Here is a 25,043-nt window from a genome sequence, read left to right as displayed (position 1 = left end):
CAGAAAATTGGTTCTTTATTCATGCAACAAGACATGTTCATATAGGAGGGTATCTAATCAATCTATTAACATAAGATATTGATTCCTGGCGCTATCTATTTTGGTTATAAATCACTAAATAAAAGTAGCCAGGAAAATGACAGATTTTCATGGGACAAACAAATTATTGACTGAAAAAATTATTTTAAACGAAGTTTTAGTAAACAATACCCTCTGCGTATATTCTAGAAATGCTTACATAAGATAAGATAAAACAAATTTGATTTTGAAAAATGTATGGGAAGTTTTGAAGCTAGTTATTATTGGAAATATTGTTTGGGATATGCCAGGAAAATGATATTTTGATATTCAATTAAATTTTTTAAGTATACAAAACAATCAATGCTAGTGCAAAGTCATTTTAAAATGCTAACAGCAATGCTATTTATTAATATTTTTTTTAAAAATTTTCTTTTAGTATTATAGTGTTAGATCTTGGAGCAAGGGACAGTGAATCTCATGTTTCGTGAGAATCACCCATATATATTAATCTTTCTTTTATTTATATTTATTGGTAGTGATTTATCCGATATGAAGCTCGGAAAATTTCTTTTCTGCACTATGGCATATATAGTTTAAAACTATAAATTTCTTCCAGTTTAAAGAAAAACTATGACTTTTTTTTTCTTTTTCAAAATAGCTTCTACAAATAACTTTAAGTGTCTTGCCTTTTTTTACATTACATTCTGATAATTTCTTTCTTGTTTCATAGTTTATTTTTTCTTCTTTTTTATGTTTGTTGTAATCCTGTTAACTATATAGATAAATGTAGATATAATAGTTGAATATCTATTTAAATATATATAGTTAATTATTAAAAAATATTATATTAAATATACATAATTTTGTATTATATAATTAAATATATATAGTCAAATGTATTACGTTCTTGATATACATGATGCAGTGAAACAAGCAAGTTTATACATAAAAAAATTAAAATCGTATTTTTTTATCTAAGTTTATATTCTTTTTTTTCAATGATAAATCACTAAAAATATATTAACAGCTTTTATAAAAAATATTGTTCAGATATATATTGATTTTATTATTGCATACACATATGTATTCAATTTTTGAATCATTTGTATAGGTCTCACTTTAGAATTTTATTATTTTTATTGTGTAAACAAAATCAAATAATTTTATGTCTCATATATTTAGTATTTGCAGACTTTTCTTACCATGTTTGTTTTGTTTGTGTTTGTTTATTTTGTTGTTCCTCTCTTTTGTGGTGAGTGGTCTTTTGTAACCTTGGCCATTGGCAATAAAAAAAAAGTATTAAGTATTTGTTAACGTTAATAAATATGTTGTTTGAAACTGTTCCATGTTTATTTATTTTCATAAGCGTTAATCATTAAATTAATACTTATCGCATACTTCAATGAATACCTAATTTTCAATGAATGAATGCTGCATATGAGGAATAAATTTCTCCCTATGCAGCATTTGACAATTATTCAATTTTTTGAAAAAAGCTGATTTATTGTATAAATAATATTAATTTAGTATATACTAAACAATGCTTTAAAAATTAACAGTGAAGCAAAAAGAAACATTTTATGTATAATTAAAAAAAATTATTAAGCTTTGAAAAATTTAAAAATTTGAAGTTACTTCTTAGTGCTACTTTTAAAAGTTTGAAGACAATTTTAAAAAAAAGTTTAATGATATGTTTAAGATGAACTTCAAGTTAAATTCAACAGTTAATAATTCTCAAACTTTTTTTATTTTATTACAACTTATTACTATTTTTTTCCATAGTTCATCACAATTTCAGCTTTCTTAGTCTTGTAGTTTCCGCACAACAAAACAAAAAACCTGATGTTAAATACCATAAACAGTGACGTTACTGTTTGCTCGAATGAATTTTTTAAATATAGAGAGTAAATTATTTAAAGCAATATTAAAGTCACAAGCTCAATAGGAAAATTACAAATTTCTGTAATTTCTAAGATAAAATGTTTTTCTCAGGCTCATTTTTTTTTGGAATTGTGAGATAAATTGGAATTGTTTGGAATTGTTCGAATTAACTACAAAAATAAAATATTCTTATAACACTAGATTTCGTAACATCAAAAGATATTTCATAAGAAATATTTTCATGCTTAGAATGTGTTTGTGACCATATGTAGTATATTATTATTTGAAACCCATAAATTATGCGGAAATAGTTCAAAAATCATACAACTGTAATCAATGTGAACTACGTCAATTTTTCAAAACTATGCGAATAGTTTGCAGATGATCTAAAAGTTTATAACTCTCGAACATGCTTTATTACTTTTAAAAGATACAAACTCAGGTCACATGAGAAAGATATCCCTGCTACCTGTTTGTCACTATTTATATTTTGATTTATGGTGTTTATATTCAAAAGTGTGACTTTTGCTTTTATTTTTCGCTTTATATCCTTCAAAACATTTTAATTCAGATCTCATGAAAATGATATATCCTCAAACTGGATGTCAGTATTTATGTTTTGATTTATTATGTTTACATTCAAAACTGCTTCTCTTGCTTTTACTTTCTCCTTTATAACATATATAGTATATTTTATATTTAGTAACTTACATGAAGCCTATAATACATAATAGCATATAATAGCTACATAATAGCTTGGCAGGGATTGGTTGGAAGGGCGCTGGACTCACGTTCGTGAGAACGAGAGTTCGAATCCAGCCGGCTGAAGAATCTGTAGTAAATGGTGCGTGGTGCAACTTAAATATGTCAGGTCATAAAGTCATCTGTGTTCCCATAACAAATTATACTTTTATGAGTACCGAATTGGAGATTGGTCTGGTTCAGGTCAAAATTACGATATGTGAATGAATGAATGGATGCATTAATGGGTTCGCCCTATAAACAAGTGAGATGTATGGATGTGGCGGAAGTCGAATTTTTGGCCATAGATGGCACCACTGGAAAACAAGAATAACCGCACCCTCTCTGCCTAAATGGCCGACGGCAACAACATCAACATATTCAAAAGTGTGTCTTTTGCTTTTACTGTATAACTTTAAAAGCATTCTTATTCATGTCACATGACAATGATATATTCTCTACCTGGTGTCAATGTTTTTATTTTGGTTTCTCATGTTAAGATTCGAAAGTGCGTCTTTCACTTACCCCCTTATAACTTATATAGAATATTATATACTTAGTATATTATTATTAGAATTTATAAGTTTTGCCGTTATACTTCGAAAATCATGTAACCAGAAAGCAACAATTTTTAAAAATTATGCGAAATAGGTAGCGGATGATCGAAAAAAAAGCATAATTTGAAAAAAGCAAATACTTTTTTTCTTTCTTCCTCACATTTCTTTAAATACTGAAGTAAAATTTTAACTGCATTATATAGAACAGTTAGAAGTAAGTTGAAAACTAACTGTTAATACTAATTTTTCTGGTAAATAGTAGAATTTCTCGAAAATAAAAATTATGTGGTAGTTTAGTGGTTAAATAAATATTTGTGAAGAGTAATATTTTCAGCATTTTTACCAAATTTGTAGGGCCCAGACTATTTCTATTCGCAAAAGAAACTTTGTTTATGATAATCATTAATTATTATTATTTAAAAAGATCGTTAAAGACATCGTTTCGACGCAGATCCGATATAAGTCAATTGTTTTAAAATTATATTTGAAAAACCTCACAAAATGGAGAATACTAATATTTGGAGAAAAAAAATTTGAAATTTATACACCATTTTCAATTAATTAATAAATTTAGGTTATAAAAAAAACAGATGTATGGAAAAAGAATTGTTAATAACAAATTAGCACCCCTGATTTTTGCTTAGTTTTGAAAAATTGTTATGGGAAATAAAAAATTGCTGCAGTTATTGTTGTCTATTAAAGCAATTACCCCTCCCCCATGAAGTGATCCCCACGGCCGCTTCCCTATCTCATTTCCAGACAAGCTTTGTAGATTAGAATATCTTGTCTAGACATTAATTTCCATTTTCTAAGAAGTCACTTCCTGAAAAGTTCGTGAAACACTATTCCTAGAATGAAGGACAAACGTGTGAACAAACGTGTGAAGGACAAACGAGTTTAATTTGTGTACGAAATCAGCATTGGTTGTAAGTATTTATTAGGCAAGGAACCAGTATTTTCAAAATACGTTTCTTTCTACATTTTTGAATTTGGCAAAATAAGTGAGACTTATAATTATTTTACGCTTATATGTACATTTCTTGATTTTAGTGTCATAAATTACTAAGTTTGATTTATTCTAATAATAATTCAGTTAAATTCCAGACTTAAATTAAAAGAAACTCCTATCTGCTCGAATCTTAATATTGTGTTTATACTTTCACTTTTTCTTTCACTTTTTCACATTTCGCTTTATAGCTTTCAAAACGTGAAAAATAAGATTACATGACAATATTATCCACTTCACTTGGAAGTCAATATGTATATTTTGATTTATAAATAAAATAATAAAAGAAATAAATTATACTTATAACACTACATTTCGAAGCATCAAAAAATATTTCATAAAAAATATTTTCATGCTGAGAATATCTCTGTTACCATATTTAGTATATATATTTATTTTAAATTCATAAAGTAGACTGAAATACTTTAGAAATCATGTAACCAGTCAATGCTAATTTTTCAAAATTACGCGAATAGTTTGCGGATGATCTAAAAATCTATGACTTTTAAATATGCTTTATAACTTTCAAAAGATGCAAACTCAGTTTACATGACAATGATATCCCCTCTACCTGTTTTTTAATATTTATATTTTGATTTATGGTGTTTATATTAAAAAGTGTGACTTTTGCTTTCACTACTCGCTTTATAACTTTCAAAACATGCAAACTCAGGTAACATGACAATGATATCCCCTCTACCTGTTTTTATTATTTATATTTCGATTCATGGTGTTTATATTGAAAAGTGTGACTTTTGCTTTCACTTCTCGCTTTATAACTTTCAAAACAAGCAGACTCAGGTCACATGACAATATTTCCTTTACCTGGATGTCAATATTTATCTTTTGATTTATGGTGCTTATATTCAAAAGTGTGCCTTTTACTTTTAGTTTTTGCTTTATAACTTTCAAATAAGATTACTTGCTAATCATATCTCCTACATCTGTCTCCAATATTTAGATTTTTACTCATGGTATTAACTTTTCGCTTTATAACTTTAAAAAAAAGTTATCCCAAATCACGTGAAAATGAAAATTCCATCTCTGTTCAGCTGATATATATACTTGGACTTATATTGTTTACATTCAAAAGTAAGGAGTTTTTAAGTCGGATTTAGTTCCTATGTATATACCGTTTAAATTCAGATTTTTAATTTACCCTTGATAATTCTCTTTTCGTAATCATTTAATTTTAATTATAACTTAATTAATTATAATTTAACTAATTGTAATTTAATTAATTATAATTTAATTAATTATAATTTAATTAATTATAATTTAATTAATTATAATTTAATTAATTATAATTTAATTAATTATAATTTAATTAANATATTTTTACTCATGATATTCACTTTGCGCTTTATGACTTTAAAAATAGGCTATCCCAAATCACGGGAAAATGAAATCTCCTTTACCGTTCAGCCGTTATATATACTTGGACTTATATTGTTTACATTCAAAAATAAGGAGTTTTTAAGTCGGAGTTAGTTCCCATGTATATACCATGTAAATTCAGATTTTTAATTCACCCCTGATAATTCTCTTTTCGCTATCATTTAATTTTAATTATAACTTAATTAATTATAATTTAATTAATTATAATTTAATTAATTATAAATTAATTATAATTTAATTAATTATAATTTAATTAATTATAATTCAATTAATTACAGTTTAATTAATAAAAAAAAATTTATTTAAATTTTGTAATATTATTAAAGAAACAAAAATAAATAGAATGAATTGGATGGCCCTTGAGATTAAAAAAAGAGTGATGACAATAGAAAAAAGAAGATATTGCTCTTTAAAACTTCAGTAACAGGAGAGCGGGGTAGGCGGCGGTAGAGATAAGCTAATACGGTGAAGTCTTATTTTCTTGCAATTAAGGAAAAGAATTGGAGATTAACGAAAAATCGGAAGTTTTCATAGAGAAATCTTCAGAGGAATGCATTGGCCCACATTGAGCTGTCTGTCCAACTATGATGACGATGTTGATAATTCCCTTTTTGTAATTTTTACGTGAACATAGTTTGCAATATTTTGTAAACTAATCGCTTTTCAGAATTTTAAAGTTAACCGAAAAATTAAAAAGGAGAGAGAACAAATTTGATAAATTTTTTCTAGTACTAAAGGTCGGAAACGTTTTGCTCTGATACGTCTGCTAAGTTCGTTTAATCTTTGGTAAATTAAGACATGATGTAATTTGCTGAGGATCATTGACCAAGTTAAATTTTAAACCGGTTATCATTTTGGATAAATATACCGATTGTTTTATATATTATATATCAGAATATACATACTATCAGGATACCACCAATCAAGTATCATCAATTTAAATTCAGCTTGTAGTGATTAAGAAATAATTGAAGCTCCATTGTGAAATTCCAGAAAGTGCTCGATATTTTAACTAACGATAAAGTCTTTTTGGCAATGAATTTTATTTGCAGTGGCCAGAAAGTAGTTCAAACTTGTATTGTTAAGCAAGCGGAGAGCTCCAATAATGATTCACTCTAGTAAAATGGAAAGTGGTCTAAGTTTCTTTTCTTTACTACATTTTTATGAAATACTAGTAGAAAATAATTATAATTTTCGTTTTGTTTCAGCTATTGAATGTAGAATGTACGAGCCACCTGCATATCCTGTTGTTGCAGCTTCTGCTCCATCTGAAAATGGTGATTTTTTTACAATTAAAATACACTACTTAGCCAGTCAAAAAAAGTCGCAGAGAAATTTCTTCAATCTTAACTTTAAAACAAAACGTGTTTTACATTGCATTTTGTCGTAAAATAATCAGCTTGATTAATTTTACAATTTTGAAGAAAGAATTCAATTGATATTTTTCAATATATCATTGCGTTAAATCAATTGATTTTTCAAAATTTAAAAAAAAAATTTAAAAGTCATTGAATTTCAATTTGCTATCTTTATCAATTTCAATTGGCAAATACATAAGAGCTTAGTGCTTAATTTCTACACTTTTTGAATTTGCAATTTTAAAATATAATCGTATTGTGTTAGGTATACGTATTATGTAGAATTAAATGTTTTCGAATATATTGAACACAAAAAGAGTTATTTTATTTTATTTTTCATAAAGAACTGTAAAACAGAGTTATTAAATATGGTCTTTTCAGCAAAAATAGATGATGATGAAGAACATTTCAGAAATTTCTAAGTTTTAAACGTATTTTGCTTTACTATACCAAATCCATATCTGGATTTGCAAGCTTACACATGAAAAAGAAGTAAAGTAAATATACCATAAAAGCTAAATTGGAATATGAAAAATTTGTATCCATTAAGAGGATTTCAAATTAAGATGGCCTTTAATTATAAACATTTTTTTAATTAAATATATTAATTAAATAATTCTGCATAATACGTATAATGCTGCAGCTACAGTAAGTGTGTTCTTAGATGAAGAAACAAAATTTATTTTATTTATTTTTTGAAAAAGTTTGAAATATAACTTAAATTAAAATTAAATTTGTGGTCTATTAATTTTAGCCTGTTTTGAAGATAATAATGATACGATTTTAATTTATAGAAAATTTGAATCATGAGAAACGCACTTACATTAAATTTTCGAGTAGCAAAAAAAAACTGGTATTTTTGAACAATAGTTTCAAGAAATGAAATGAATGTATGATGTACATTTTAAAACATACTTCGTAATGATTTATTTCTAATTCTATTCAAATTTTAATCATATTTACAAAATTTAACTAATTTTAAATGAAATCCTTAAGATTTATGTTGTTAATGTTTCTAATACCACTGTCGATATCAGTGGGCGAATTTAAAACGGAAAGTGTGCTTCTTGTTTTGGCCGAGAATTCGCCATCTATAGCCGAATTCTCGGTCAAAGATGGCGCCACTGAAAAACAAGAAATACGCTATTTGCCCTAAATTCACCTGTTTTAACCAAGAACGTTTTCTGTTATTGACAAATGGGATTAGAAACAACAGCAAAAAAAACAGTAACTTGTATTAACATGTAAGGCACTCCAACTGAAACTTGAACATTCAAGCTTATCGGTGAGTGGTCAAAATTCAGAATGACGATAAAAAAATTTTACGATGGCTTGGTGGTAATTTCAGCTTATAGTGCTCAAGAAATAATTGAAACTTTCATTGTGAAGCTTCCAGAAAGTGCTCGAAATTTTGCCTAACGATAAATTCTTTTTGGCAATAAATTTTACTTGCAGTGGACAGAAGGTTGTTCAAACTTGTATTGTTAAGCAAGCGGAGAGCTCCAAAAATGATTCATTTCAGCAAAATGGAAAGTTTTTTTTTCGTTACTACATGTTTATGAAGTACTAGTATAAAATAATTATAATTTTCCCTTTGTTTCAGCTATTGAATGTAGGATGAACGAGCCGCCTGCTGTTGCAGCTTCTGCTCCATATTATAATGGTGATTTTTTTTTCTCCACGTTGTAAAACATATCTATGTATAGTAAATAAAACAACTTATTAGAAAGTTAACATAACTTAACAATTAACTGTAAAATTGTATAACTAAATGTGTTTATCGTAAATTTTTGCTTACTTGGGTAATGTTATGGTCAAAGTTCTTTTTTTTTTTTGCTACTACATCTTTATGAATAACTAGTATAAAATAATTATAATTTTCTTATTGTTTTGTTTTCCGACAGATTCAGTTATGATGGACCAGCCGCCTGCATATCCTGCTGTTGTCGCTTCTGCTTCATATCATGATGGTGATTTTTTTTACAATTAAAATACACTACTTAGAAAAAAAANGCTCCATCTATTAATGGTGATTTTTTTTACAATTAAAATACCTTACTTAGCCAGCCAAAAAATGTCGCAGAGAAAATTCTTCAATCTTAACTTTAAAAAAAAACGTGTCTTACATTGCATTTTGTCGTAAATTAATCAGCTTGATTAATTTTACAATTTTGAAGATTGTATTAAACTGATTTTTTTTTCAGTATATCATTGCGTTAAGTTAATTGATTTTTCAAAATTAAAAAAAAAAAATTTAGAAAGTCATTGAATTTCAATTTATTGTCTTTATCAATTTCTATTGGCAAATACATAAGAGCTTAGTGTTTAATTTCTACTCTTTTTTAAGTTTTAATTTTAAAATATTATTGTATTATGTTATGTATACGTATTATGTAGAATTAAATGTTTTCGAATATATCGAACACAAAAAGAGTTATTTTATTTTATTTTTCATAAAGAGCTGTAAAACAGAGTTATTAAATATGGTCTTTTCAACAAAAATAGATAATAATGAAGAACATTTCAGAAATTTCTGAGTTTTAAACGTATTTTACTTTAATATACCAAATATATATCTGGATTTGTAAGCTTACACATGAAAAAGAAGTTAAGTAAATATACCATAAAAGCTAAATTGGAATATGAAGAATTTGTATCCATTAGGAGGATTTCAAATTAAGATGGCCTTTAATTATAAATTTTTTTTAGTTAAATAGATGAATTAAATAATTCTACATAATACGTATAATGCTGCAGCAACAGTGTGTTCTTAGGTGAAGAAACAAAATTTGGTTTATTTATTTTTTGAAAAAGTTTAAAATATAACTTAAATTAATATTAAATTTGTGGTTTATAAATTTTAGTCTGTTTTGAAGATAATAATGATGCGATTTTAATTTATAGAAAATTTGAATCATGAGAAACATACTTAAATTAAATTTTCGAGTAGCAAAAAGAAACTCGTATTTTTGAACAATAGTTTCAAGAAATGAAATGGAAGTATGCTATACTTTTTAAAACATGTTATGATTTATTTCTAATTCTATTCAAATTTTAATCATATTTACGAAATTTAACTAATTTTAAATTAAATCATTCAGATTTATGTTGTTAATGTTTCTAATACCACTGTCGATATCAGTAGGCGAATTTAAAACGGAAAGTGTTCTTGTTTTTCAGAGGCGCTATCTATGGCTAAGAATGGGACACACACGTCCCAGTAAGGTTATATTGCGAACTCATTCAGGCCTCTATTCATTCATCCGCAGATCGAAATTTAGACCTGAACCAGAGAATCAATCTCTAATTCATTACCCCCAGAGATACTGATTTGCTGTTGGAATATGGAGGACTTTGTGACCCAACAGATTTAAATTGTATCAGTTGTCATCTATGGCCGGATTCTCAGCCATAGATGGTGCCACTGAAAAACAAGAAATGCACCATTTGCCCTATATTCACCTGTTTTCACCAAGATGGTTTTCTGGTATTGACAAATGGCATTAAAAACAACAGCAAAAAATAACAGTCATTTGTATTAACATGTAAGGCACTCAAACTGAAACTTGAACATTCAAGCTTATCGGTGAGTGGTCAAAGTTTAGAATGGCGATAAAAAAAAATTTTACAATAGCATGGTGGTAAATTCAGCTTGCAGTGCTCAAGAAATAATTTAAACTTTCACTGTGAAGCACGAAATTTTGCTTAAAGATAAATAAATTTTACCATGCAGTGGACAGAAAGTTGTTCAAACTTGTATTGTTAAGCAAGTGGAGAGCTCCAAAAATGATTCACTCTAGCAAAATTGAAAGTAGTCAAAGCTCCTTTTTTTTCGTTACTACAACTTTATGAATAAATAGTATTAAATAATTATAATTTAAATTTTGTTTTGTTTTCTGACAGATTCAGCTATAATGGACCAGCCGCCTGCATATCCTACTGTTGTCGCTTCTGCTCCATATCTTAATGGTGATCTTTTTTACAATTAAAATACACTACTTTTCCAGCCAAAAAAAAAAGACGCTAAAAAAATTCTTCAATATTAACTTTAAAAAACAAAACAAAAAAACATACGCGCTCTTACACTAATTTAATTTTGTTAAAATCATTAGATTACACTGGGGGAAATTTTTATTTCTGTGGCATGAGATTTTTGATTCGATCTTAGATATCTTCACATCATTGATTTCAAACATTGAATCGGCTTCTCTACACACTGTGAAACATTTTGATGTATACTAAATAAATATAACTTATTAGAAAGTAAACCTAACTTAACTATTAACTGTAAAATAAATGTGATTATCGTAAATTTTTTGTTTATGTAGGTAATGTTATAGGATTCTAAGGAAGACGGAAAATAAATTTAACGGAAAATAAAATAAATTAATTTTAAATAATTTATAGTAGTGTATAGTAATGACATTTCTGGTAAAAAAAATAATATTTCTGGTTAGTGAAACCAAAATAAACAGTAATATATTTGTTGATTTTTCCTTTCATAAGGTAACGGTTTATTGGAAATTTTCGTTTTCGAAATTATAGTTCTTATATTGATACACATTTATTAAAAAATATAAAATTAAAAAGTAAATTTCAGCGAATAAATCGTTTCTATACCATGCTCAATGGTATCGTGATAAATTACCAAATTTTATCACACATTGTAAAACAATATTTTCTTAGTTTTATCAAAACTTCTTTACCAAATCACTTCGGTGAAAATTACCGAACCTAGTGTTTCGGAGAGCCAGAAAGATGATAAATGTTACCATATTCTTGTAGTTTTTACCTTATGTTTTTTCTCGGTGTAATTAGTCTAAGCTTTCGACCACAACCCCGTATTTAATTACTGGCACCATATTTTTCATATGGTGGCTACCGCTTATATGTTGATGATAGAAAATTCAAATGATAAACTGTGCCTGATTTCGTAACTTAATTGATAGAACAAAACAACAGTCGAAACGAAAGTTACTTTGCATAGAACGAAATCTATTTTCAGATGTTGTTTTTCTGCCCACCCATACTTACACTTGGTTTTATAAACCTGCAATGAGTATTCATAAAGACTGTTATTTAAATATTGTAACCTAAAATTTTTTTTAAAAAATTTATTTCTGTTAACAAAACTCCACACGAGACACAGAAAAGTTTTTGGAAACTATGCATTCTATAAAAAGTCAAAGCACTTACTTCATACTGTGCATGCAAGCAAAAAGTTAAAAAAAAGAAGAGATTTTTATACTTTTTCAATTAAATTTCTTTGGAAACCATTGAAAAATATCATTTGAATATCATCAAAATTTTAAAAAATATATGGAAATAATTAGTTTTTTTCTAACTTTTTTAAAAAAGATCTTTGAATAACTGTTTTTTGCGAAATTTATTATTTTATATCAAAACAATGCTTTTCAAAATCGAATAAGCATGATAAGGAAATACAAACTTAATAGTTACAGACTGGTTAATAATTATTATAGCCTGGGATGCTCGAAAAACAAATTTCTGATAAATATAGTTCCTAAATTCATCTAATAACCACTTACTTTGATTGAATATTAATTAAATGTCTGAATGAATAGGAGAATTATTATATATACGGATAAATAAGTATTTAGAAAAATTTTTAAACATTCAAATTAGATTATTAATGCTTCCATTTTATTCATTTTTAGCATGTCAAAAAACTGCTGAAATACAGTCTCACATACATCTCAGACTTAATCGAATGCAAGTAACTTTTACGTACTGCCGTCAATTCATTTAATCAAGTTTGTTTAATAATTTTTATATTAAACTTTCTTAACAGTTTAAACGACTGCTGTAGTTATAATTCAAACACTCTTCGGGCTGAATTCCATGTTAGTAACTTCTCATCCTGCTTTCTATTCATCTAATTAAGTTTGTACTAAACTTTTTATATAAATCTTTCCATTAAGACTCGTCTAGGAACTAGCGTCCTCATACGGAGAGTTAAGTAAGTGAGATAGTAAAACTTATGCATGAAAAAAGAGAGGTCGCAAGAACTATTGTGTTTTGAAACTTTATGTGTTTTGTATTAATAACGAAACAATAAAAAATACATATATTTATATAAACTACGATTGTCCTCTGCTTTGTATTATAGAGCTAATGAGTGAAGAGAAATTAAGATTCGTTTAAACAACTGTTGTAATTATGCCTTCAGACTTGATTCCATAGTTTTTACATACCGTCATCAATCGAAAACTATTATTAATAATGTCACTACTTAGTCTCTCTTTTTTTCTATTCCTTTTTTTTCCATCTGCACAAATTAGGGGGCTTGTTTTTTCGTTTATTTCAGTTTAGTTGTTGCCTGGCAGTCAATAGTGTAATTCGGCTATTGGATTTATGTTTCATGTAAGTTTTTGTGCGTATGAATTTGTCTTGAATTTATACTTTTGTATTTGCTTTATGTATTTTATATTTTGAATTGTATTCTCTTCCTGGACTTTGGCAGAAACTTTGGGGTACAGAGAGAGCAATTTAGACATTTGTCGTGCTCTCTCGGTAGAAAAGGTTTTGCATTTATGTCTTCCGGAGCTGGTACCCCCTGAAGACGTCAGCTGCGGTTGTCATATTTATTCATTTTTCATTGTTTCTTTTGTTTCAATTCCTTTTGGATTTTTAGCTGCATAGCGCATTTTTCCACTGGAAGTATTATTTTTCATTGCTTTAATTATTTTGAATTCTTTTCTTAATATATATTTGTTTTACTCTTTTTATTATTATTCTTAATCAATTTAAACTGATTCTGAAAATACTCTTTTGGCCTAAACCAATGCAAGTAAGTTCCATCCTACTGCTATCAATTCATCCAACCAAATTTATTTTATAATTATTGTATTAATCTTTCTGACTACTGCTGTAACTCAACAATGTTTTCAGACAGAATCTCATGCAAGAGAGTTTTATCGTATTGCGGTCTATTTATCCAACCAAGTTTATTTTATATTTTTTATATAAATCTTTTTGACCACTTTTAACAACTACTGTCATTAAATAAAGTCTTCAGACTGAATTCCATGAAATTCATTGCATCGCGCTGCTCTTTATTCATCTAACCAAGATTCTTTTATAATTTTTTTATTAATCATTCTTAAAATTTTAATTAATCAATGTGATTAAATGCTGTAATTAAATAATAACTGTAGAGTGAATCCCATACAAGGGAGTCGTGTTGTGGTCAATTCATCTAACCAAGATTGTTTGCTTTTTTTTATAATTTTTACATTAATTTTTCCGAACACTTAAAACAACTGCGCTAATTGGAATATGTCCTCAGACTGAATCCCAGCAAATTGATTTGTATCGAACTCCTGTCAATTCATCTAACCAAGGTTTTTTTTTAATTTAATGTTAATATTAATCTTTCTGAACTTTTTAAACGACTGCTGTCATTAAACGATGCCTTCAGACTGAGTTCCATGAAAATCAGTAGTATCGTACTGCTGGTCTAACCAAGTTTGTTTTATAACTTTTATAATAACATTTCTGAAAATTTTAATTAAGTTATGTATTTGAATGCTGTAATTAAACAACATCTTCAGACTAAATCCCATGCAAGTGAGTTGTATTGCTGTCAATTCATCTATACAAGTTTGTTTTCTTATATGTTATTTCCATTTTAATCTTTCTGACCACTCATAACGACTGCTGTGCTTAAACAATGTTTTCAGACTGAAATCCATGAAAGTGAGTCATATTTCTGTCAGTTCATCTTATTAAGATATTTTTTAGAAATTTTATATTCATTTTTCTAAACACTTTAAATAACAGCTGTCATTAAATCATGTCTTCAGATTGAATTCCATAAAAATGAGTTGTATTGTACCTACTTCCAATTCATCTAAGCAATTTTTTTTTTACATTAATCTTTCTGTTAAAAGCCATGGGCTGACACCTTTACACGGAGTATTAAGCAAGTGAAGTAGTGTAGCTTATTTATTGCCGAAGAGAGACCTAAGATCGTGTGGTGGCATGTGTTTTAAAAAATTGCGTGGTTGGTGTTAATAGTGAAACAACAAACAAATGTTTAATTTTGTTTTATAGTTTGTTGTTTTATATTATTATGTATAGAAAGTAATTTTTAACTATTAGACAACTGTTGTTATTATACCCCAAACAATTCCCAGGTTTAATGATTCTTAGACATTGCTATCAAGTTTCCAAATAGTCTCTTTTTATTCACATTTCATATTCATTATATTTATCTAACATTTTATTTGTAACATTTATTAATATGTTCTTATCTTTAAACTCAAATAAAATTATTTTCTCAAAACAGCCAATTGGAAAATGGTGCGTATCATTGCTTTAATCCCTAGCTAATGTAAAATATCAAATGAATAATTTCTCGTGCAGGGCATATTAAGTGTAAATATAATTAATTGAAAAATTCAGTCCATTAATACCCGCGTCTCAATTTCACGATAATGATTTACATAAAGTCAACTGGAACATTTTTGAAACAAATCCTGCTTGAAATCATTTCATTTTACATGAAATAACTATAAATTTCTAGAACGTCATTCGAATGGGCAAAAATCTATCGAACAAAGTAATGCATAATTCTGTGAAAACAAAATATTTTTTACAATTGTATTGGCTAAAATATTATCAGAACAAAAATTAATTAATTAATATAGGAAATAACTTAATATTCATTTTTAATGAGATCTTGCAAATAACAATTATCAGTATCAATTTAGTAGTTAATAAGTGCCAGAAGGCTGAAATTATAGGTAAAACACTAAGTACGTAAATGCGTATCTAAAAAGTGACGCATAAAAATACATATAAATGTCCGAGGCAAATTCGCTACGTTCTTCGGTATCTTGGTTCAAGATTAATATAAAATATCTTGCAATATCTCTTCAACCTTAATAAGGTGATAAATTAAAACATGTTGCTGTTTTAATCATATCTGTAAATCGATTTCAATAAGCATTGATTTCAATATTGGATGCTATGGTTTAGTATAATATTGCATTGTAGAATACAGCAAATTTGAGCATGGTTAAAAGCTCTTAAAAGTTTCCAACAGTTTAGTTGTAAAGATCACCAAGATGGATAGTAATATGCACAATTTTGTTTAAGATAATCTTCAAGTTTTAAATTCAACCTAATTGTCCTTTGAAGCAAACAATAGTATCAGGTAATAAAGTTCTGAAAGGATTAATTTCATAATAATATGGTTCAACCAGGCACTTTATTAAGATTACAAAAAAGAAAGGAACTGTGATCTTCGATTCGAAAAGCAAGATGCCCAAGTGCTGTTTAAGTTAGCCAAGTGCTATCAGTAATTGTTATACTAAACCACGTTGCCATTCAATTTTAGCTATAGAATTTGGCAATAAAGTACGAAAAAGAACTAATTTTAAAATAAAATGATTCAACATGTCATTAAAATAATTTGAAGGATGATGTATTTCAACACTCGTCAAAATTTCTTCTCCAAGAGTGCAGCTATAGAGTTTAGCGATATGAATGATAATTCACCCAGTTCCTCAGATGCTCGCGGTGCCTCAGATGCTTGCAGGTTTTCCTCCCAATGGGCCCAAGTTCGAATGGCAGCAGTGGGTGATTGATACGTATTCTGTTCCAGATTATCACCAACCAGAGTGCTGAGGAAAAATCTTTAGTGATAAACGGATCAGGGTTTAGAACTCTCTTGCTGTCGGACTAACAGTGGGAGGTTGCCATTTTTATTCTCCATGTAAAGCAAATGCGGGTTAGTACTATCAGGAAGACCTCCAGGAAGATTGGTTTGTTCCAATGATCCAAGAGTTTCCTTGTCCTCTGAGTTAGAATAAAAACTTACTAGGCTACGGAGTTGAACATTGGTAGTCCTAACGTAAAAATCATACAACGGCGGTTATAAAATAAAAATAAAATCTAAAAACCCAACAAAAAACACACTTCGTGTTTTGTTAATATTTGGCCATCAAATCTTTCAGAATTTTCGTATCAGATCTTGAGATTCATTGTTACACCAAAATGTGATACATTTCACGAGGATTTCGTGCGTAAAAAAAGTAGGGAATATTTTAGATATTAAAATTATGCATTATGGGATGTATCTCTTAATAGTAACATACAGTTGTGCTACGTGTTATTTAAAATTGTAAAAATTTTTAATATCATCAGGAAATATTTAGACGATCCTTTATTATATCATTAGTGTACACAAAACTGCATAACATGAGTAAAACACAATCAACGGATAAAAATAGATATACCACAGTTTTATTTCTATAAACAGAAGCCTTCTTCCTTGTAAAAACACAAAGTGCGAGAATAAAACAGGCGAAAAACATATTACATAAAAAATGGTTAAACCAATAGTGAAGGATAAGCAAATTTGAAAAAGGTTACTAAATATTGACAAGGGGGTTTACAATTGATATAAAGATATAAGAACCAAGTGTGTGAGGTAGGGTAGAATGCAAACCCCATGTGTGCAGGATGAAAAAATTGAATCAAAATAGATTTTAAACATTAAGAATAGATGGGATTCTAGAAATTTCATTACCTAAATTGTAAAAAACCTTCAAAGTGTGGAATGATTCCCAAGAGTCTAAATCAGTAGCTGACGAGCAGCGTTGGATGATTTTAGCTATATCTCCTACATTTTATTTTGTTGTTATAATTTAATTTTTACTTAATCATTAATAATCCGTCAAAGGTTTTATCACAAAAAACATTAAAATATAGTTCGTGGTGTTATTAGTATAAGCAAAGATTTAGAAAATTACTTCTTTTTAACTGTTTGTTTCAGCTGTCCTCTTAAGAGAAGTTTATGGTGGGAACAAAATTGACTATAACAGAGACATTAATATTAGTTTATAATTTTAGAAAATTTTATATAAAAAATTGTTGAAATCAAAATACGTTTCGCAAGAAAAATTGGGACTTATAAGTACCTTATTTATTTATTTATTGTTGATGTTTTTAACTTGTTCTGCATGGTGTAGCTGCAGGCTATACAAATTCCAGGAGCCCAAGAATCTTCGAAAAATCGAATGCATGATGTAGGCTAGAATTTATGCCCCTCTAGTCGAGACCCGGACAGTTCAAAAGGTGTTAGGGGTAGGTTTGCATTGAGTTGCAGTAGGCATACTTCTGAAAGTCCTTCTATTTATTGTAGTATCAGTATAGGAACATTATATGCATTGTTACGTGCGCACATGGTGATTTGTCTGAGTTCTTTCTTTAGTGTTGTAACAGAACTGTGTTAAAGTTTCAGTTTCCAAAGCAGTAACCACTCAAGTTCAACTGGTTTATTTTTTGATGAGATGAAGGTTGAAATACTAGTTACTGTGATATTGATATCTCTGTTACCCAAAACTGTTTAAAAAATTTAATGACGATAAACTACCAATACATTTTATTTGTAGATAAGACAAAAGTTTTTATTGACTTTAAGAGCCGGACAAAGAAAAGGTGCAGGGAAATAAAGTTTTTGGTATGCAAAATCTTGCCTCTGACAAATTAAAAAATAGAACTTTCTGTATCAGTAAATGAAAGTTTGCTTAAATGTTTTGAAAGAATAAAAATGTGTATTTCATCGTTTATATTGTATCTTGAAAACTAAATTATCATTGAAACGGCCAAATGAGTCATAGTTAATTGCTCTTTCAGTCAGTTTTTGCAACGAGGTCACTTCAGTCCCTTAGCAGTTACTTAAATCCCTTAATCATCAAAACGTGAAAAATAATAAATAATATATTTTTAGTACACTCGAACACTAAAATTTATGAAAACAAATTGGCCAACCGCAATTTCTCGTACGCCCTTACATGATAATCGGTATCTTAATCATCATTGTTTTGGATTCAATTACTCAATCTTCCCTAGTAACAATTATACCATAGCACTAGTTGGGCTCAAAATTGGCTTAATATGGATCCTATATGAACAGGCTCTGAGGGATCAATATTAGGATGTTTAAATTTTTTAATATTGGTCCTATGCAGTGTCAATATCGGCCTATATAGGGATTATATTGGTTGAATAATGATTATAAAATAACAGGTGATTCTGACTATTCTATGTAGGACCGATATTAGTACTAAAGTGGTAGTAAAATATTGGCTGAAATGGACAATTCTAAATCGGAAAATATAGGCCCTTTGAGCCTTTATTGAGTCAAGATTCATGAATATTAGTTCATTGACGGCCCAAGTTATTATGCTGCTAGGGGTGTTGTGAATATGATATTCTCTGTATCAATGGTTATTCGTGAAAGCATATTTCGTTAATCAATATAAGATAAGTGAATTGCATTTGTTATAACAAAATGGTTTATAACAGAGAATTATATTTGTCATGCTTAAATATGCATAACATATTTCCTAACATTTGAAAACTATATTACTATCTTATTTAATCCTTTACTCCGTAAGTAAAAATCATTAATATGATCAGTTATCTTTCATACCACAACGTTGAATATAGTTCAGAATAAAATATATTTTATGAGATACCCTCTANGGAATCTCATAAAATATATTTCATTCTGCACTATATAGTATGAATTTTATGTTAATGTAATAGGTAGATGTAGAGGGAATCTCATAAAATATATTTCATTCTGCACTATATAGTATGAATTTTATGTTAATGTAATAGGTAGATGTAGAGGGAATCTCATAAAATATATTTCATTCTGCACTATATAGTATGAATTTTATGTTAATGTAATAGGTAGATGTAGAGGGAATCTCATAAAATATATTTCATTCTGCACTATATAGTATGAATTTTATGTTAATGTAATAGGTAGATGTAGAGGGAATCTCATAAAATATATTTCATTCTGCACTATATAGTATGAATTTTATGTTAATGTAATAGGTAGATGTAGAGGGAATCTCATAAAATATATTTCATTCTGCACTATATAGTATGAATTTTATGTTAATGTAATAGGTAGATGTAGAGGGAATCTCATAAAATATATTTCATTCTGCACTATATAGTATGAATTTTATGTTAATGTAATAGGTAGATGTAGAGGGAATCTCATAAAATATATTTCATTCTGCACTATATAGTATGAATTTTATGTTAATGTAATAGGTAGATGTAGAGGGAATCTCATAAAATATATTTCATTCTGCACTATATAGTATGAATTTTATGTTAATGTAATAGGTAGATGTAGAGGGAATCTCATAAAATATATTTCATTCTGCACTATATAGTATGAATTTTATGTTAATGTAATAGGTAGATGTAGAGGGAATCTCATAAAATATATTTCATTCTGCACTATATAGTATGAATTTTATGTTAATGTAATAGGTAGATGTAGAGGGAATCTCATAAAATATATTTCATTCTGCACTATATAGTATGAATTTTATGTTAATGTAATAGGTAGATGTAGAGGGAATCTCATAAAATATATTTCATTCTGCACTATATAGTATGAATTTTATGTTAATGTAATAGGTAGATGTAGAGGGAATCTCATAAAATATATTTCATTCTGCACTATATAGTATGAATTTTATGTTAATGTAATAGGTAGATGTAGAGGGAATCTCATAAAATATATTTCATTCTGCACTATATAGTATGAATTTTATGTTAATGTAATAGGTAGATGTAGAGGGAATCTCATAAAATATATTTCATTCTGCACTATATAGTATGAATTTTATGTTAATGTAATAGGTAGATGTAGAGGGAATCTCATAAAATATATTTCATTCTGCACTATATAGTATGAATTTTATGTTAATGTAATAGGTAGATGTAGAGGGAATCTCATAAAATATATTTCATTCTGCACTATATAGTATGAATTTTATGTTAATGTAATAGGTAGATGTAGAGGGAATCTCATAAAATATATTTCATTCTGCACTATATAGTATGAATTTTATGTTAATGTAATAGGTAGATGTAGAGGGAATCTCATAAAATATATTTCATTCTGCACTATATAGTATGAATTTTATGTTAATGTAATAGGTAGATGTAGAGGGAATCTCATAAAATATATTTCATTCTGCACTATATAGTATGAATTTTATGTTAATGTAATAGGTAGATGTAGAGGGAATCTCATAAAATATATTTCATTCTGCACTATATAGTATGAATTTTATGTTAATGTAATAGGTAGATGTAGAGGGAATCTCATAAAATATATTTCATTCTGCACTATATAGTATGAATTTTATGTTAATGTAATAGGTAGATGTAGAGGGAATCTCATAAAATATATTTCATTCTGCACTATATAGTATGAATTTTATGTTAATGTAATAGGTAGATGTAGAGGGAATCTCATAAAATATATTTTATTCTGCACTATATGGTTTCATTCTGCACTATATGGTTTCATTCTGCACTATATGGTTGCGGTAAGAAAGATAACTGATCAAATTAATGATTTTTATTTACGGAGAAAAGTATTAAATAAGTAGTTTATGATGCTTAATATCTAATTGCTGGTTTGTATCACTCTGTAAACAGTAATCAATTCGACAGTAAGCAACAACTGTAAGGAACAACAACTGTGTTAGTACACAGCAACTGTAAGTAAAACAGTTAAGAATTAGAATTGCATCCATCAACATCTTCTTCAACTGATATTAAATACAGCTTCTTCAATCACCCAACTTTTTAATAGCTATATTAAAGAATGATATAAACGTTCGAGTGCCTAAATGGAATATAAATATTAATTTTTTGTTACATTATTGCACATAGCGCTATCTATGAAAATGAGAAATAAATATTTTTAACGCTTGTGTAATGATTCAAACAATATTCTTTTCTTTAGCTCCCCAAACTCCCCAAACATCGATCGTGATTGTACCTCGAATACTATACGGACCTAACCCAATGCGCGTAACCTGCGTATGCTGTCACCAGCAGGTGCAAACGACAACCGTGACTGTGTATGGGATATGTACTTGGACAGCTGTCTTAGTTCTCGTTTTTCTCTGGTTAGTAATGATTTATCTAATATCACAAACTGAATTAATAAAAACTGTTTTTCAGTGCAAGGAAAGTAAAATGTTTTGAGAGCTAAAAATTTAATTTTTATTGCATAAGAAAATGTGTTTCTGTCATTAATGATCGGTACATCGAAATGTTACAACTATTTCTTAATTATGTATTGATAAAAAGTACATATTAATGTTATTTAATTAAAACAAAACAAAAAATTTCAGGAGTATAAAACGTTTAAGTTTTTTAAGCGTTTTAAAATGTAATATGTATCTGATTTTATTTCTACATCATTCAAAAATCTCATACAAAACACTACACTTATTTAAAAGTTTTGCCAATAGTGCGAACAGGTATATGTTCTATCTATGTTTAAGTTTTACTTTTAATACAAATAATTTATGTAAAAAATAATCAATTTTTCAAAATTTTCAGAAATATCCCGTAATTTTTCTCGTATACAAGAGATGTTTCATTTATCACTAAACAAGCTGTTTCATTTAATTTTTTTAATCGATTCCCATACAAGTTTCAAGTTATTTTTTTCAGGAAAAAAAAAAGCATTTAGTGTACCGAAAAATATATTGCTTTTAAGATAATGACGATAAACATTGTATTTCATTTACAAAAAATAATTGACAAAACATTTATAATTATAAAAAAAAAATTGTATACCTGTGTGTCTCTTTTATAACTCCTGAACACCTTGTACGATCTAGAAATTTAGATAGTTGTTACAAGAGGTAGTTTTAACGTTAGGTAGTTTAAGGGGTTAGTAAAAAATCGCTAAAAAAATTCCAAATACATACTTTGGGACAGACGTTTGAAAATTAAATTTTGTCATTGGTTTGGCAAAAGCTATTCATATAAATTAAGCTATAGACAATCGGGTACTTGCAACTCGAGAAGAAGAATACCGCTTAATTCCCAGGGTCTTACCAAACTATGGGATTATAAAAATGTCCATACAGCTATCAAGGCTTGGCTTATTATCACGGTAAATTGATTCTAGGATCCGATGTAATTGGATACATGCAAGCAACGTCACGCCTGCTTCCCGAACCTGATTGACTGCAGAATCGTAATATAAACAAATACCACGATTTACATACGCGTAACGTGCTTGCAGGTACCCAGTTGTGTACTTACAACTCGAGTAGAGAAAGATATTGTTGTGTGTAGCGTGTTAATGTTGCTATTAGGCTTAGTTTATTATCATGCAGAATCAATTTTGAGATCAAATTTAATTCAATGCCTGCAAGCGTAGTCACGCGTGTGCGCCGAAGTTGATTGACTGTTGAATCGTGGCATGAACAAATGCCACGATTAACACTCGCGAAAAGTACTTGCAAGTACCCAGTTGTGTACTTACAACTCGAGTAGAGAAGGATATTATTTTGTGTAGCGTGTTAATGTTGCTATTAGGCTTAGTTTATTATCATGCAGAATCAATTTTGAGATCAAATTTAATTGAATGACTGCAAGCGTCGACACGTGTGTGCGCCGAAGTTGATTGACTGTTGAATCGTGGCATAAACAAATGCCACGATTTACACTCGCGAAACGTGCTTGCAGGTACCCAGTTGTGTACTTACAACTCGAGTAGAGAAAGATACTGTTATGTGTAGCGTGTTAATGTTGCAATTAGGCTTAGTTTATTATCATGCAGAATCAATTTTGAGATCAAATTTAGTTGGATGCCTGCAAGCGACGTCACGCGTGTATGTCGAATTTGATTGGCTGTAAATCGTGGGATAAGCAAATGTTACTATTTACCCACGCTTGACGTCCCTTGCAGGAAAGCAATTCCAATTTTTTTTCAAATATTTTAAGGATAACATGTCAGCTTATAGCTCAGTTTAATTAAAACAACAGCAGACAGACTAAATCATATAATTAGCAGTTCTAAAATTACCTGAGACCGCGAGTTTTAACTTATTTGTAGTTAAGCTTTTAATGTTTATAGTTACGCTTTTTATGTTTATAGTTATGCTTAAAACTAGCTTCTATAAAACTAAATAATTTTAAATCAACGGTCATTAAAAATTTAAAAGAAGTTATGAGCTGAAAAGCAAAACTAGTGGATAAATAGTACTAATTCATTTATAAGAGAGGAAAAAATTACCATATCCTAATTTACGCCAATTATACTTAATTCATTTTGGTAATGGACACTCAGGGTATTATGGTAATTGGTTCTGTTTCAATAAATGCTAATGGTAATACTATACCTAAGTAATGATATAGGCACAAAGTATTAAATTAGTATATTTGGCACCAATTAAAACTACGCCAAATTTGTGCAGATTTAATAAAGAATAAGTACCAAAGATAATTTATTGTAATAATTTTGACTATCATGAGATGCCAGTAGCAATGCCAAATGATACAGAATGCAGTTATCTTTATTTTGATAATATGAATTATTAAAAACATGCTTTATTTAATCTTATAACACAAAGTCATTACAAAAGCAAAAAATTCGACTTTCATTGAATAACCTAATATGAATTTTTTATAAATAAATTTTTGAAAATCTCGGACTATATTTACTAAGAAAACATCATTTTTCTACAGTAAGAAAAAAAATTTGCTGTTGAGAACGTTTCACTATCTTATAAATATGCCATTTGTTATTTCTTGCTATTTAATTCTAGTTGATTTTTATTGCAACTTTATTACTTTGTGATTTTATTACTATTATTATTCTTTGATGGCATTTTTTTTATTTTGATGGTTACTTTATTGTTTTTGGGTTGTCTGAAAACAATTTTATTCATATTCCATAAATTTAATACCGTAAACCGGGGCGAGTCTACCCATTTTTTCAGTTTGTCAACTTTCAAGCTGTCAAACTTTAGTAAATATCAAAGAAAAAAGGCTTTTAATAGGTGTTTCGGAATCGCTATTTATCCGCCTTTAAAGCTGTGAAATAGATTTTAGAAAATATTAACAGTTACGCTGTTACTGTATATTTTTATAGAACTGCTGACAAATCTCTCGTATGGGGCGAGTCTACCCATTCTACTAAAATGAATGTTAACATTGTAAATAATCTAATTTTACTATTAAATTGTAATTTTAGTT

The 25,043-nt window shown here is 28.2% G+C and overlaps 2 protein-coding genes across 2 annotated transcripts in view; both read left to right on the top strand.

Annotated features, from left to right (window-relative positions):
- Positions 1–25,043, top strand: part of LOC107441147 (lipopolysaccharide-induced tumor necrosis factor-alpha factor homolog) — a 324,710-nt gene that overhangs the window by 157,906 nt on the left and 141,761 nt on the right. The gene's annotated exons all lie outside the window — the stretch shown is intronic.
- LOC107441145 (lipopolysaccharide-induced tumor necrosis factor-alpha factor homolog) overlaps positions 4,086–25,043 on the top strand; it is a 64,599-nt gene continuing 43,641 nt past the window's right edge. Inside the window, exons 1-5 of the mRNA XM_071180201.1 lie at positions 4,086–4,201; positions 6,813–6,881; positions 8,566–8,625; positions 8,867–8,932; positions 21,787–21,952. Coding sequence (XP_071036302.1) covers positions 6,827–6,881; positions 8,566–8,625; positions 8,867–8,932; positions 21,787–21,952 — 347 coding nt within the window. The 5' untranslated portion in view covers positions 4,086–4,201; positions 6,813–6,826. The remainder of the gene's footprint in view (positions 4,202–6,812; positions 6,882–8,565; positions 8,626–8,866; positions 8,933–21,786; positions 21,953–25,043) is intronic.

Source organism: Parasteatoda tepidariorum, chromosome 4 (assembly GCF_043381705.1).
Source record: "Parasteatoda tepidariorum isolate YZ-2023 chromosome 4, CAS_Ptep_4.0, whole genome shotgun sequence".
Lineage (NCBI taxonomy): Eukaryota > Metazoa > Arthropoda > Arachnida > Araneae > Theridiidae > Parasteatoda > Parasteatoda tepidariorum.
The sequence above is the reverse complement of the archived record's forward strand: the minus strand, read 5'-3'. Positions and strand labels throughout refer to the sequence as shown.